At 33.6% G+C, this 17142-nt stretch overlaps 1 protein-coding gene across 7 annotated transcripts in view; it reads right to left on the bottom strand.

Moving 5' to 3' along the window:
- Window positions 1-17142, bottom strand: part of MARK1 (microtubule affinity regulating kinase 1) — a 139728-nt gene that overhangs the window by 34511 nt on the left and 88075 nt on the right. For 5 of the 7 annotated variants that reach the window (XR_011560748.1, XM_070767969.1, XM_070767971.1 and 2 more), the window contains exons 4-7: window positions 11522-11570; window positions 10355-10420; window positions 6552-6622; window positions 1948-2004 (exon numbers count right to left, since the gene is read on the bottom strand). Coding sequence is in view for 5 of the 7 variants with exons in the window: in XM_070767969.1 (XP_070624070.1) it covers window positions 1948-2004; window positions 6552-6622; window positions 10355-10420; window positions 11522-11570 (243 nt within the window). In the remaining 2 variants the exon portion in view is untranslated. Of the gene's footprint in view, window positions 1-1947; window positions 2005-6076; window positions 6144-6551; window positions 6623-10354; window positions 10421-11521; window positions 11571-17142 lie in introns of those variants that run through there. The other 2 variants (XR_011560749.1, XM_070767973.1) reach the window with 2 other exon arrangements.

Genomic DNA, 17142 nt, shown 5'->3' with positions numbered 1-17142 from the left:
CAGTGGTCTAATTTCACTGACTTAAATGTAGCTGTCAAGCTTTCCCAACACCACTTGATGAAGAGACTGCCTTTTCTCCACTGTATACTCTTGCCTCCTCTGTCTTTGCCATAGATTAATTGTAGGTGTGTGGGTTTGTTTCTGGGCTCTTGATTCTGTTCCACTCATCTATGTGTCTGCTTTTATGCCAATACTAAGCTGTTTTGATTACTGTAACTGTGTGGTATCATCTGAAGTCTGGGAGGGCTGTCCCTCCAGCTTTGTTCTTTATTCTCAAGATTGCTTTGGCAATTCTAGGTCTTCTGTGGTCCTATATAAATTTGAGGATTATTTGTTCTAGTTCTGTGAAAACTGTCATGGAAGTTTTCATAGGAATTACGTTACATTTGTAGATTGCTTTGAGGAATGTGGCATTTTACCAATATTAATTCTTCCAATCCAAGAGTATGTGGTTATCTTTCCATTTCTTTGGATCATCTTCAATTTTCTTTATCAATATTTTACAGTTTGCAGTGTTATAGATGCATATAGGCCTTTTACTTCCTTAGTTAAGTTTATTCCCCCAGGCAAAAGATATAAAAGCAAAAATAAATAAAATAAATGGGATCTAATCAAACTTCAAAGCTTTTGCACAGCAAAGGAAACCATGAACAAAACAAAAAGAGAATCAAGGAATGGGATAAACTATTTGCAATTTTTTTAACTTTTTATTAACAAGGGGTTACTATTCAAAATATATCAACAGCTCATATAACTCAATAACACAAAAAACCAACAGGCCAATCAAAAAATGGGCAGACAACCTAAATAGTCACTTCTCCAAAGAAGACACACACAATGGCCAACAGGCACATGAAAAGATGCTCAACACTGCTAATTATTAGGAAAATGTATACAAATGTGTATCAAAAGCACAATGAGGTTATCACTTCACTGTGGGCAGAATGGCTATCATCAAAAAGACTGCAATTAATAAATGCTTTAAAGGGTGTGAAGAAAAGAGAACCCTCCTACACTGTTGGTGGGAATGTAAACTGGCGCATCGGCTGTGGAGAAGAGTAAGGAGGTTCCTTAAAAAACTAAAAAATAGAGCTACCACATTACCCAGCAATCCCACTCTTGGGTATATATCCAGAAAACACAAAAACTCAATTTGAAAAGATACATGCAAACCAATGTTCATAACAGCACTACTTACAACAGCCAAGATACAGAAACAACCCATGTGTCCATCAACAGATAACTGGCTTAAGAAGATGCAGGGGTGTGTGTGTGTGTGTGTGTGTGTGTGTGTGTGTGTTGTGTGTGTGTGTGTGTGTGTGTACTTACACAATGGAATATTACACCATAATATTCACCATAAAAAGGACTGAAATAATGCCATGGCAGCAATATGGATGGACTAGAGAATACCATACTAAGTGAAGTAAGTCAGACAAAGAAACACAAATATTATATAATATCATTTATATGTGGAATCTAAAAATAATACAAATGAATCTATATACAAAATAGAAACAGACTCATAGATACAGAAAACAAACTTATGGTTACCAAAGGGAAAAGGAAGAGAGGAGGGATAAATTAGGAGTATGGGATTACCAGATACAAAATACCATACATAAAATAGATAAGCAAAAAGGATTTACTATATAGCACAGTGAACTACATTCAATACCTATAATGGAAAAGAACCTGAAAAAAAAATATGTATAATATATAACTGAATCACTGTACACTTGAAACTAACATAATACTGTAAGCCAACTATACTTCAATTTTTAAAAAAGAAAGAAAATATACTGCCTTTTATAAAAAGCTGCTGTAAAAATTAAATAAAAACTACTTTTCTTCTATAATGTTTGGCACAATCATGCAATCCAAAAAATAGCTCTATCAAATATCTGTTAATAATAAGAAATTTTTGTTATTAAACCAGTTGCTTACCTTAAGATCACGGTGAACAATACACTTTTGATGACAATACTGTACAGCAGATACAATCTGAAATAAATATTTGGATAAAAGATTCAAAATTATAGTAAAAGCATCCATTTTTCCCAATTATTATTCCAATTAGAAAGTTAATACTTGGATTTCAAAGTTACATTTAGTAATTTCACTGTTCCTTTAGTTCAGAAAACCATATGTACTAAAGTGATGAAATTTTCACTTTTAAATTCAGACAATGTGGAAAAGTAGTGTTCTTTTGCTAAAATATACTAAATATTTATCAGAGTGCATGAAGATTTTTCCTATAGGTTGTCATATTTCTCTGTTTACACAATCAAATGTATACTTCATAGATTTGGGTCAAATGGTTTACTCCACTGTTGGAATAAGAATTTTGGCACACATGAATCAGCATTTCAAGATAGTTGGCTCAAGTTCAAAATGCAAAACTCTTATTTTAGGAATTCCATTAAATGTACTCAAGGCATGTTTCTCAGGGAGGTCAACTGACTTCAGAATTTATCAACAGGGCATTTAGCAATACTGTATTTTTGTCTGTTCATATATTACAAAGCAAAGGGAAAATTTTTGAGCCTTAAAAGGAAACCTAATTTTCAAAAGAAAAGGGATAAAAATGAAATATAATTTTAAACCTGTCACTAATTCAGCTGGGCAAAGTATTCTTCCCTTGTAACTAGATTCTGTATGCAGTCTTAATTTCTATTACCTAGGGCTCTTTGGGGATAAGTGCTAAACAGGAAAGAATCCAATGGCTTAAGGGCCAAAGATACAAGTGAGAAATAGGTTATAAGCAAATCTATAATAGTTATATACTTTATTACATAAAATACAGAAATGGAAACTATCTGATAGCAATCAGTAAGAGCTACTTTGTACATATATGTATGGCCATTTTAGCACAGCAGAACATTCAGGTCTGTGGAGTCAGTTAAATGTAAACACAGTCTGAATGTTGAGTATTGGTTAGGCATTTACAAATAGGGACAGAAATGAGATTTTTAAAAGTCTAAAGGTAATGTGAAGTATGACCACGCTAATAGGATACTGGTTAGGAAAAAAAAAAAACTTCGAAGTAGTACAAGTGAAGCTGATATTTCAGTATTATAAAATTATTCTAATGTATATTAAAATGGTTCAAAGACAGAGAAGACATGAATTCAAAACAAAATCAACATACAATGAGTAAGATGTAATTCTATTAAAGTCAGTTTGATCCAACAGTTTATTGAGTACCTGCTATGTGCAAGAAAATGTGCTAGTTGCAAGGGGAACACAAAAATGAACAATACATGTGCACCCTGTCCTTAAGGAGTTTACAGTCTGATTAGGAGGAAAAAATATGTATATGAGTAACTATATATGTAACAAGGCAGAATCATAGAAGCAGATGTACAAAGAAGAGAAGGAATCATAAAAATTAAGAATAATTTCCAGTTGGTAGGTGATACTAACATTTGACCTAAGCCAACATGAAGGACAGAAATATTTTAAAATGTGGAGGCTTGGGGATGGGGATGTAGGGGGTAAGGGGGTGAAATGCCTACTGTGAAGGCAACACAGTGTATCTGGAAAGTAGGTTGGAAAATGGTAATACTGGGAGTTAAACCTGGATAGACAAGTTGGTAAAAGTCTCTGAATTCCAAACTAAGCAGGTGCTACAGAACCATGATATGTTTTTGAGCAGAACAACTGTGAATGATTATAATCAATTTGAAGTGTGAGTCCCCCAAAAACAGCAGGACCCTACAAGTAATATGTAGGGTTCATTTTCTTAAGCAATATGCTTCAAATTGTAATATCTAATTTTCACCAAAATATGTTCATTAGTTAAGAGAGATACATTTACATGTAAATATTAATTCAACTTACTGAATACATTATATAGGCCATAGGACGTTCATACTATAAAGCTATTTTTGTATCATAGATGACAGAACTTTGCTGATAACATTATGTTTTTCAAGTCACCTTCTCTTGATACAGTAAAGAAGGCATGCTACAGGTAATGATTTGGTTACCAAACATGAACTTCACCTTAGACAGGATAGTTTCTATGAAAGCAGTTCTATAGGCACTTCTGGAATAAAAATCTCCTGCGTCTTAAAGACTTAAGAAGGGAAAGATAATTTATAATACCACCACACTGATCTAGTAGGATACAATTTCTACAATGAAAGAAGCTCTGGCTTCTGACTCACTCACTGTAAGAATCCCCATCCACAAATCCAAGTTTTACTGCATTAATCTATGGCCAGACCCTCCCATCTCAAACCTTCTGTACCTCCACAAATGCAATGTATGAACTTCTTTATGATCCTTTAGTTACGGATCTCAAAAACATGATTGACAATCAGTCCCGCACTGACCCTAAGACAAGACATGTCAATATTTTGCCATGAGGTGCAATTGTGGGGTTTGCTTTGCAATTATTTATAAGTGAGTCAGGAATTCCCAAGCTTCAAGTCATAGCCTTGATATTGAGAGGGCTGAATCAACATTATGATTTTCTTGCAGGCCTTCAAATCTTAAGGGAATGCAGAGGTACTGTAGGAGCAATAGCTGCTAAATTGGTCCTAAATTGTCGTAGTGTCTTTGCTATACTTCATGGTAGAGTCAAGGACATACATGGATAGGTGTGTATATACCCTTAATAATATAGTATATTCCCCTTCACTGTTAAACTCTTAAAAGTAATTGCATGACATACAGACCAAATAAAAATAAAATAAATATACATTAACTAGAGTTTTAATTAAACCTATAAAGAAAAATAAACTTAGCAAAAATAAATATAAAAACAAAAACAACTTTTTGACAAATAACTACAAAATTGTGTATGTGTTTTCATTGTTTTTAAAAATGTGAGTTGGTTATCTATTTAATTTGGGGGGAATACATATAGATAGTAAAATACATTTAATATTTATAATAGAGAATTATTCTTTAAACTTCCATTGTTTTACATTTTAAATAGAATTCATTTCATATTCAACCTCTGATCTCATTTTAAAGTAATCCAGATTTCACTTAAAAAAAAAAGAGCCACTTAATAATTACTTGGATCTTTATGAAAATATCTATATCCCAGCCTCCTATCCTGCTCACACCTGTCAGTAAAACAGCAGGCATTTTCACGTTCTCTAATTCCATATAGTACCCAGCACAATTTTCAACCACAGTATGTTTTTAATAGTAAATAAATAAAACCAACCAACTAAAAAGAAGAGTGAGCAGTGACAGTCCTTCAAATACCGATTTAGATTTCAATGGAAATATCTAATGTCAATTGGAATTTTCTTCCTAGTTGGCTACTAAAGCTAGAGTTGATGGACAGAACGACGACATTTGAAGTGATGATTGTAGTTCCTTACTTAAGTAAACCTGGACTTGCAACCCAGCGTAGCAAAGAATTTAACAGTATGTGGCTGATCGCTGTCCAGCTTCTCAAGATTGCATCCTCATTACCAGCTGTCTTTAGATTCAGCTATTTTAAGTCAAATGCTTATAAGATCCATTTCAAATATAATGAATGGCTGTGTATATCTTTGGTCTAAAGTATTTTATATATTGTGTTCCAAAAAATAATGATTCTGTGAGATATTAATAATAGATGTTTCCCAAAATAAGCTCACTCCATGATTAATTCGGAGAGTGCTCTGTCAATAAAACAGTCAAAAAGGTATTTTCCTCCCATCTTCTTCAGGACTGCTATACTTGTTTATATGTTAACATATATGTAAAAATCTCACAGTGGAACATTTCATATTAGTATGACCCACTCTTACTGATTATAGGATCACTTTAATTGCAGAATCATGCTTACGGAAGAGATACTGAACTATTTTTAAGTAAGTATTTTAAATTCACTAAGGCAAAGTTTGGATATAGTAAGCTATCTGTTGACACTTCAGTAAATTTTATGAACAATTTACAATTTATTAATCTGGCATTGCTACAGTGATTTTTAAAGTATGTTAATTTTAATTACTTCATTCCTAAAAATTAGAAACAAAAGCTTAGATGAACTTAAATTGCTTTTTCTTATTTTATCATTTATGTAACAAATCATAATCAAGTCGACCTGGAAATACCAATATCTTACCATATTCTTCACACTGGCAAGGTTCCTTCCCTACTCGACTAAATAAAATTGATCATAGTCTTTAAACCTACAAAAATAGGAGTTCCAAAAGCAAGATATCTTTAATTACTTAAAAAAATACAAAAACCTTCTTAAACAGTACACAGTTATGTTGTACACATAAAGGTAATAATACTTAATAATAATTCCTGGATAAATGTTTAAGTATTTATTTTCTATCTCACTCTAGGTCTCTACTTCCAAGACTATCAAAGAGTTATTAATAAGAGTCTCAACTATAAACATTTTACTATTTATATGATCTAAAAATAACCAAATATAACTATTTTACAAGTTTATTTTTCAGTTTTCCATCTTAGAAAGTATGAATTTTTCTTTTTAAAGTACCATGTACTCTGAATTCTGGTTTGTGATACTGTCCATTGTACATCACTAAAAATATCAGCAAAACAAAGTTGAAAACTACTTTCCATACCTGCCTAAATTTTGCACGGGCCTCTTTTTCTTTCATTCTTCCATGGGCAACTAAGTAATCAAATACTTCACCTGAATCAGAAAGGTAAAGCAGGCAGTAAAATATACATAGATTTTCAGTTAACAATATATGCATCGTCAAGTTTTTGCCTTGTTTTTAAAGAAGCTTTTGGCCCACACTTTTCTGATAGTTCTATATAAATTATAACTATTACATGATAGAAAAAAAGGGGAAAAGACATATAAAACCGAATATTGGTAGCAGCTTATGAATCAGCAAAACTCCTTTAATTAAAAAATCATAAAAACATTAAGAAAACTTTCTTTCTTCTTTCCAGTACTATGTGAAAATACAGTCAACTCTTTATTATCCATTCAAATAAAGGGAAGCCACAGCACGGGCAACCAAAAATTACATTTGGCTCTGTATTTGGGGCTTACATTTCAAATAAAATACCAAAAGTCATATTATGTTGGCTCACTCTCTTAAAGTCTACTGATCATTTAATCTTGGTCAAATTCCACCTCTATCTCCATCCACACTGATTTCATTCTTATCCTTCATATTTTGATCATGTTCATTCTCATGATACTCATTTCACCTGCACTGGTACTTAACTCCTTACTATACAGAATGAAACCATCCTTGTCTGCATCTCCTATTACCCTAGAGGAGCTGCAACCTTCTTGAATGCTGTCATCACACCCATACTTTACCTGCATGCCCATCCCCATGACAGGACACAAAGTGGATAGACATTACAAATTTGTTGAAAGAATTTAAAGATACTAGAAACTGTAAAAATTTTCTAATAGATTCTTTACATGTAAGTTTTTTTTCATTTTTCTCTAATTAATAATAATAAACCTAATGTTCAGTTACATTATGAAAGATAAAATACCTCAGTGTAAGGGATAAAAATTTTATATCCTTATAATTTGTACCATATAGACATATATGTATATTAAAAACTCACCAAGTGTCTTGCAGAGTTCTTATAAAGTACAGCAAAGTGGTTAAAAACTCAGGTTTTAGAATCAGACTAATTTTGGTATGAATCCTGATTTAGCCCTAAGTTGCTATGGGGAGATATTAGGAAGATTTCTTAACTATGTTAAGACCCCGTTTCTCCCTATTGTCTATCTCACATGGCTATTGTAAGGATTAATGAAATAATGCACGTGCTTAGCACAGTGACTGGCATATAGTAAGCACTCAATAAATTATATATTTGTATCTAGGTATACAGATATATTACATATACATATATGCAATATCAATCCTAGGACATAAGTAAAATGTTAAAAATCAAAATGCAATGATATATGTATGTCAGATGAAACTAATACATCTACAATGTTAGCAGATTATATAAAGCATACTTAAATGATTAAATGGGATGATAAAAACAGAGAAATGAATAGATGCTCTAGTTGACCCATCATAGCAGTTAACTCTAGATATGTGAATTTAGGCTGGGAAAGATAAAATATATACAGCAGGGGTTCAAAAATCTGGACTGCCCTCAAGTTCTGCCTGGAATGTCCATACCCCAGATGTTTACATGACCCAGTCTTTTACTGATTATATATTACATGTTTATGATACGCTTCCCCAACTAGAATGTCATCTTTTTGATGGCAATGACGTTGCATCTGTTCATCCACGTGTTGTTCTCACCTTGAATATCACCTAGTACATAGTAAACATTTAATAAATAATGTTTGCATGAACAACAGGAGAAATACACATACCATTGTGGATTAGCCCTGATGCCTACTTTTAATAGGTTCCTTTGAACAAAACATGGTTCATATAGGAGTTCCCTGCCCTTCTAATCACTGAAGATCTTTTGCCCCATGAATGAACCAGAGTCAAGAGATGTACTCCTCAAAGAGGCCGTTTTTCATGCTAAGTTTCTAGCGTGCATGTCAGATTCAATCCTAAAATATCTATAAATTTTAGAGGAAACATATTGTTTTATTTTCCAGAGTCATCTTGTCATTTATAGGTTTAAAAGGCAAGAGGTCGATTCTAGATTTACTGCTACAGAACTGAGATGGTTTTGTTACAGTACCACTGACTGGCAAGACTCAAAGGAAACCTATCATCAGGAATAAGAATTAAGTAAGAGACCACCTGGTTTGGGATGAGCTGAAGTACATACCCCTCTATCCTACACTATACCCCACTGCCCTCCAGTGCTACTGAAGGAGAGCAGTGAGGACCCCAGGTGCTGCCTATTACTCCAGCCATTGCTCCTCTTCATTAGCACCAATAGAGAGTTGACTGTACTTACCATTAATTGTTAGAGCAGTACGCACATTAGTATTAACCCAGCCTTGTGGTGGACCTTCATAAAAATTGAACAATGCCCATCTATCTTTAGCTGTCTGTAAGTTCTCGTATCAAAGCCATGTCTAGCCCTTCTCTTGAGACTAGATCACTAAAAAAAGTTTAACTGAACTATAAACACACAGGGTTCCCATACTGATGAACTGTTAATTTACATCTAACTAAAGAAGAGTTTAGTGAAGAAAGAATTCATTATGTGGTATTTGAAGGTTCATTAATTTTATTATAGACTAACATTTTATGCAAGTTTGCATGACAATTAATATTTTTTAAAATCCTATGATAATAAAAAACATTAATGATTCAGGTTTTTGGTTTATGTAAAAAACTTACATGAAGTATTTTTAGGGTTTTAAAAAAGTGATGCAAAAACCCAAATCTATTAAAAAACTAAAAAAGTAATTAAAATAGTATTTGTAGTAAATTTTTTAAAAATCTAAGAGACACTATAAAAATACATAGTCTAAATGTTGTAGATTAAAATAAATCGTCTTTATTCAAGTTACAGAAAATCAGATCATAAAAATCTACATCCTTTTTTAGCTAAAAGGATTCAAAACTAGACTCAACACTGTTTTCCTACTAATTAGCAAAAAAAGGTTAATTAGACAAGTTGGTTTAAATAATTTCCAATGCCCTCCTTCTTTAATTGTTTAAATTCTATGATTCCTTAAAACCTTCAAGATCCTCTTTTTACTTATTAAATTATTTAACTCCATAAATTTTAAACCTGTTTCTGAGAAAGTTAAGGCTTATGCCTAAAAGAACAGTGATTCTACGGCAAATGTATCTCTCATTTGAGGAAAGTGCAGGAAATGAAAATGATTTTCTAATAATCAGTGTTTATTTTGATGCTAGACAGTCAAAATAAACATTGTATTCTACTAGAAGTATATCTTACCATTCCCCTGTCAACTCAGTATTCTAATTTATAAAATATATAGATCAATATTTGTTTAAATTGAAACATTTTATAGATTATCTTGAAGATGTATGTATATTGAGAATCTGTGATATGCGATCAGTTAAACAAAAATGTGACCTAGAACAGGCTTTTACTATAAACATTACTAAAAACATTTGGGTTTGAGATTTCCTATTTATAGCCAAGAGAAAATAGTATTAGAAAATAGTAATAATAATATAATATTAAGATGAATGTTTCATAGATTACATTCATAGATAACATTCATAGATAACAATGCAAATTTAATTTTGAAAAATATCCCTAAGTAATTTTTAAATAAGCCAAAGTCCAATTTTTAAATGTAGGATCAATAGGTCTTAAAATCAAACAATGAATTTTCCTAAAGACACCAATGAAAGGCATTTTAATAAAACTACAGATTCATTAACAAAATAAAGACATAGATATTATAATGAGCTTTCAGGTATTAATAATTCAACATGTCTCATCAAAGGTAACTTTTCAATCCCCTCATCCTTACCCCCACTCGCGTATTCCATGACTAAATAGAGAGTCTTCTCTGTTTCAATAACTTCAAACAATTTTACTGAAAAAAGAAATTAGAGATACAACTCTGTAATTGTGAGCATACTAGATATATTTTAAGAAAATTTAAAGTAACACTAAACCAAAGGAAAAGTTGAGCATTTACTAAATATTACTACTTACAATTTAAAGTTTAAAAGTTTTCCCAAGGATTATTACTACCATGGTAGATAACTATCACAAAATGATTTGGAACCAACTGCTGGGTCAAAAGAGAGTTAAGTTTCTAGGATTAAAAAGCTTATCCCCTTTCAAATTAGAATAAGGTAATAAAAAGGAAAATCTTAAAATCAGAATAATAAAATTTAGTGAATACTTAAAAAGATACTATTATCATAACGATTCAATCAAAAATGTTAAATAATCTTTGGTACAGAAATAAAAAATTTTATAATTATGTGATATTTTAAGTTTCTGATTAAAATCTACTAAATTATCAGACTTATGTAGTTGAAATTATATACCAAAGGGAATTGCATTTGTATCTCTAATTAAACATAAGATTTTTTTAGTGAGCAAGAAACACACTTCAAGAATAAACAGATTAAAAGAATAATTGCTTTTTACTTCTTATAATCCAATGACTTTGAGTAATATGTTGTAAATTAATTTACAAATAAATTTGTCTGTAAATATGGGGGGAAAATAGAACTTATGGAAATAAGTTCACTAAAATTGAAATAAAATCTTTATTTTCTTTAAAATTCAAACTAGTTATTTTGCCTATGGACTATGAACAAACCCAAGTCCAAACTGCCAAAATATCTGGAATTATTTCTTATCCATATCTAAATGGCATGCAATCTTTAGAGAGATTTAGTAAGGAGACATAAGAAACACCTGTATACAGCAACTCCAAGTCATATGTATTATTTTAGTGAAGAGTAGAAGATAGCAAGGTAGTAGAAAAATACAATTTGTAGCCTTCAGTTAACTTCTTTATAATATTTTTACCCAAAGTAACACTTTCTGAGATTATTACTTAGGTTATCACTTTTCTTCTTTTTATACAGAACATCCTTAAAACTGTATCATTTTAAATAGCCTCAATAGTATTTAAGGAAAATATTTTATCATTAATTGTGGAATATAAATTTCATACCTATGTTAGGGTGATTCAATATCTTCATTATTCGTACTTCTCGAAACAACTGTGAAAGGAAACAGGAAACATTTCTGCTAAAAAAGAATACTCAACAGAGAACCAATCAAAACATCTATTTGAAGAAATTTATCTTCTTGTAAGACACTATAGGATTTATTTCACAATTCCAACTCTACTAAGACTTGGATTCCAGGACAACGTTAACTAATTGAACTCAAATGGTTCTGTGTGTGTGTGTGAATATACCATATACAATAAAAAAAATTCAAATACTCATTCCTAGGAATAAAAGAAAAATACTATGGAAATGAAACTAAATGTACATTCTTATGACTTTTATCCAAAAACAACGTTCTTAGGAGGTGGGGGGGCCTGACTCTTTATCTCTACTCGTTGATCACACTATAAGCAATTATGAATAAAGGTATATAAACCATTAAGCTTTTGTGTGGACATAAATTTTCAATTCACTTGGGTAAATATCAAAGAAGATGATTGCTGGGTGGTATAGTGGAGTAGGTTTAGTTTTATAAGAATCCAACAAACTACCCTCCAAAGTGGCTGCACCATTTTGCATTCCCATCAGCAGCTGAGAGCTCCTGTTGTTTCACATCCTTGCCACCATTCAGTGTTGTCACTGTTCTGGATTTTCACCATTTTATAGGTGTGCAGGAAGCCCCAGTAGCTCAAGAGGCAAATAATCCACCTGCAATGCAGGAGATGCAGGAGACTTGGGTTTGATCTGAGTCAGGAAGATCCCCTGGAGATGAAACAGCAACTCACTCCAGTATTCTTGTCTGGGAAATCCCATGGACAGAGGAGCCTGGCAGGTTATAGCTCATAGGGTCGCAGAGCTGGACGTGCCTGAGCACACACGTGCAATGCAATGGGTGTGAAGTGATATCTGTTGTTTTAATTTATTCTAGTTAAAGCAATAATATACAGCCATCGGGTTCCTACATCTCAAAGATGTCTAGAGTATATTGTTCTATGGATAGTTTCCTCTTCTTCAGGTGGATTTCTTTTTAAATTTATTGAAATACGGTTAATTTAAAAAGTCGTATTAGTTTCAGGTGTTCAGCAAAGTGATTCATATATGAACATATCCATATATGTTCATTTTTAGACTCTTTTCCATTATAGGTTATTACAGGATATTGAGTACAGTCCCTATGCTATACAGTCGGTCCTCATTGGTTACCTATTTTATCCTTTAATAGTTTTTGACAAGGAGTGAGAAAAAAACAAAAACAAGCAACAGCATAAATGTGTGTATAAGCTGGGTATGTGCTGGCTTAACGTGACAGGCAGCTATGGACAGAAGAGCAGCTGCTGCTGGAAGAAGTAATGATGGGGGTTTTAAGTGCTTAATTGACTTGGAACAATGAAGTGCCAGAATCATGCCCTGCCAATCACCCTTATTTCTAAAGAAACACTTAAATTGTCACTAGATTTGTCAATAACCTTCCAAACCTAGAGAATTTGGGTCAACTTAACAGGAGTAGCACATGGATTCAGTAAAGGTTTATGATGCTCTTCTTCATGATTCCCCATAATCCCTTCTTAAACTCTAATATTCCAGTTGGTTGCACAGAAGAGAGATTGGACAATGTCGAAGTCTTCTGCACCAGTCACTTGAGTCAAAGGGAGCAGAAGAGGGAGAGACAGTGAGTTCCTTACACACATGTGATTTTTTTCACTCAGAACACATCCTTATTAGCAAAGACGCCAATCTTATCCATGCTTGCTCTTCCTTAGTAAAGGGGGAGAGAGAGAGGTGAGGGAGAAAGGAGAGCTGAACATTTAGACCAAGTTAAGAAGGTTACCCTGAGATGGAGAAATGTTGTAAAAATCACTGCACGCCTGTGTACTACAAGAGACACAGGAGATGTGGGTTCAATCCCTGGGTTGGGAAGAATCCCTGGAAAAGGAAATGGCAACCCACTAGTCAAAACTATGGTTTTTCCAGTAGTCATGTACAGATGTGATAGCTGGACCATAAAGAAGGCTGAGAACTGAAAAATTGATGCTTCTGAATGGTGGTGCTGGAGAAGACTCTTGACAGTCCCTTGGACTGCAAGGAGATCCAACCAGTCCATTCTAAAGGAAATCAGTCCTAGGTGTTCATTGAAAGGACTGACGCTGAAGCAGAAGCACCAATACTTTGGCCACCTGATGTGAAGAAGTGACTCATTGGAAGAGACCCTGATGCTGGGCAAGATTGAAGGTGGGAGGAGAAGGGAGCGACAGAGGATGAGATGGTTGGATGGCATTGCCGACTCAATGGACATGAGTTTGAACAAACTCCAGGAGACAGTTAAGGACGGGAAGGCCTAGCATGCTGCAGTACACGGGGTCTCAAAGAGTCAGACACGACAGAGTGACTGAACAACAACAACCAGTATTCTTGCCTGCAAAACGCCATGGACAGAGGAGTCTGGTGGGCTATACAGTCCATGAAGTCAAGATATGACCGAGCGAACTAAGCATCATATATCCAGGCCAAGTAAGGACAACAAAAGTCTGCCATTGTTTTAGACCAGCATTTATATGAGCTTTCCCACCTTTAAAAATTTCAGTGTGATTAAAACACACATGAGAATTAACCAGGAAAAAAACAGAAGTTCATGAACATATTAAATAGTCCCACATTACTATTTGAGTTTCTGATTCTAATTTCTAGTCCTAATTTTCCTCTTGAAACTGTGACATCATGATGTTCCTAACATATACAAATTTAGCAGGAGAGCTCTGGATTCACTAATACCTTTCAAACTATTGGTTCAGCTTTTCTGTCGGCGGAGAACTAAGGCCAGGGTTTTAAGACTGTGTGTTGAATTAGAGAAGTGCGTGCTGAGCGAGGCTTGAGACGGATGGGTCTTCCATGACGGAAGGGCAGGCACTTCACTGTCTGGACTTTGTGACAGTTGTTCTAGTTGTTCAGAGGCTTCTGTGGTTTCCTCCTGGGTTCTTGACTGTTTTAGATAACGGAAGTTAGTGAACAAGCCTCAGTTCTGTGGAGAGGTATTCACTTTTCAGTTCAGTCCTTCCTGGTTAGAGGTAAGGATCAGGATTAGGCAAACTCCATTAGTGTTAATCAATACATATTTGTCTTATTTATTTCTTCTCTCAACTACTCTGTTCCTTCCAACCTCTTCCATTCCTTCTGCTTATTATTACTTTTTTGATGGTGGAAAAGTCTATTCTATTTATTAGTAGTCAAGTGGACATGGCTAAGACAATGCTCATCCTATTTATTCTCAAAGCATCATAGTCAGGGACCAGTCAAATTGCCATCATCATCTCTACCAGACCTGCTCACTGTGCTGTCCTGGGACCTGTCAATGTCAAAGGACTTCTTCATCATCTCTGTGTTCTTGGGCAGATAGAGAAGAACTCTGGCCATGGAGAAATTGACAAAGGCAGTGGTCAACCTTGTTCCCCCCAAGGAGAGCTCTTCCAGGCTGTCATCAGAGTCACAGTATGCTGGGCTCATAAGAGGAGGCTGACATTCATATCTTCTTGGCCTTTTAACACAGCTTTCTTGGCCTTTCAGGTATTTTGCTCTGATTTGGGTTTGAGGAGGGGCAGAAGCCCTTCTTTGCCTTCACCTCAAACCTTGTAAAAATTCAACTGTATCTTTCACAGCAGTTTACTGGCCTATTAACGTGAAGTGTGGGTGCTGCTGTACCCTGTAGGTGATGTTCAGATCTAAGGGAAAGGGCTTTGTATACACCTTCTCAGAGACACCAGTCATTGAGGGATTTTATATACAATGTGCCTATATTAACAGAACCCTACAGATTAAACTCTCAGCTTTTTAATTTCTAGCATTACCATTTCATTCCTCTTTTACTTCAGACATTATTATTAGGACATCAAATATCTTATGAAGTTATTCCTAGTACCAGTATTAAAACACAGGCTAACTTAAGCTCTCCCCATGAAATACTTCAGAAAAAGAAATCTGAATATACTTAAATTAGTATATATTAGATGATTTCTAAATAAAAAACACAAAATGCTTAGTATTACTTCTAAACTTGACAACTTGTCATCAATTATTAAATGCAAAATAATAGGCTCTGCCACTTTGCCTAAATTTTACCTTCATATATGAATGATAACTTTTCTTTTTATGAACTGGTACTAATTTTATAGTGCTATAGTCTTTCCCAAGGGCTTGTATGGATACAACTGTGGGCTCAAGTTGCTGTTAAGTAAATACAATTATTTGAGATATCAAATCAAATAATTTCAGAGACAAGATACTAAACATTAAATAGATTAAATTTGAAAAAATGTCCAATCTCACTAGGCAGAAATCATGAAAATCAAAACAAGATACCTTCCACGAGATTGGCAAAAATTAAGAAATCTGATAATATAAAGTGCTGACAACAATGTGGAGCAAAAGTAAATCTCATACAAAGTTAGCAGAAGTAGATATTGGTGTAGCCACTTAAGAGCAATTTGACATTATTTAATAAATTTGAGGATATGCATGCCCTTTAACCTTGCATTTCTACTTGGAGAGATATATACCCTTCTTTACTTCTTTAGAAAAATAAGTACACAACAATAAACATTGCTGCATTGTCTGTAACAGCAAAAACAAAAAGCTAACTAGGAAAAAAAAAAAAAGGAAACACTAAAACAACAGGAACAATCTAAATATAAACAGAAAGATGGACTAACTGGTAGATATCTACTAAGAGAATGGGTAAACCAGCTTATTTGTACAATGGCATTAGTAATAGTGAAAATAAGTGAGCTAGACTATACACACTAACATGGATAAAACTGTAAGACAAGCTAAATGGAAACAAGTAAGCTGCAGAAGAATATAAAGCTTAAAATAAATAATATATAGTATTTTATGTAAAGATACACATGTGAAAAATTTTTAAACAAATGAATGGGAATAAGAAAGACCAAATTCAGAATAGAAGTTATTTCTAGGTAGAAGGACAGGAATAGAGCCAAGAAATGACACACAGGGCTTCAACTGTATCTCTAGTTTTATCTTATAAAAAAAGATCAGAAAAAAAAAAAAAAGATCAGAAATGAAACATTTCAGCCCAATAAATAAATATCATGAGAAAGCAACTTTTTTTAAAATGGTAAAGATGTTTTGAAGTCTCCATCCAAAAATTAAAAATAGACTAGTGTACTATATCAACAAACTTCCCAACTTAGAAAAGCCAGGAGTATGACTCTTAAAATAACTGTGAAAATATTACATAGTTCTTGAGAATACAGAAATAGATGTACACTTTTCAGCCAAAAAAGACTGAGAAATTAGAACAGAGGTCTTCAGAATCAGAGGCAGAAATACAAGCATCAAAAGCAAAATCCAAATAGTACTATTCAAGCAAAACTAAAGCGATGTTTTATGAATAACTCTTGGTTCTGGGTGCTTAATTTTAAGAAGGGCAGGAGGATTTAACACCTGTTGTGGAGATAGGAAAGGTTTCCCTGAAGAAATTACTCTTAAGGCTGAAATGTGAGAAGTGAGCAAGAAGTGGAGATAGGAAAGGTTTCCCTGAAGAAATTACTCTTAAGGCTGAAATGTGAGAAGTGAGCAAGAAGTGGAGATAGGAAAGGTTTCCCTGAAG

This window comes from Bos indicus, chromosome 16 (assembly GCF_029378745.1).
Source record: "Bos indicus isolate NIAB-ARS_2022 breed Sahiwal x Tharparkar chromosome 16, NIAB-ARS_B.indTharparkar_mat_pri_1.0, whole genome shotgun sequence".
NCBI classification, from domain to species: domain Eukaryota; kingdom Metazoa; phylum Chordata; class Mammalia; order Artiodactyla; family Bovidae; genus Bos; species Bos indicus.
This window is presented reverse-complemented; position numbering and strand designations above follow the sequence as displayed.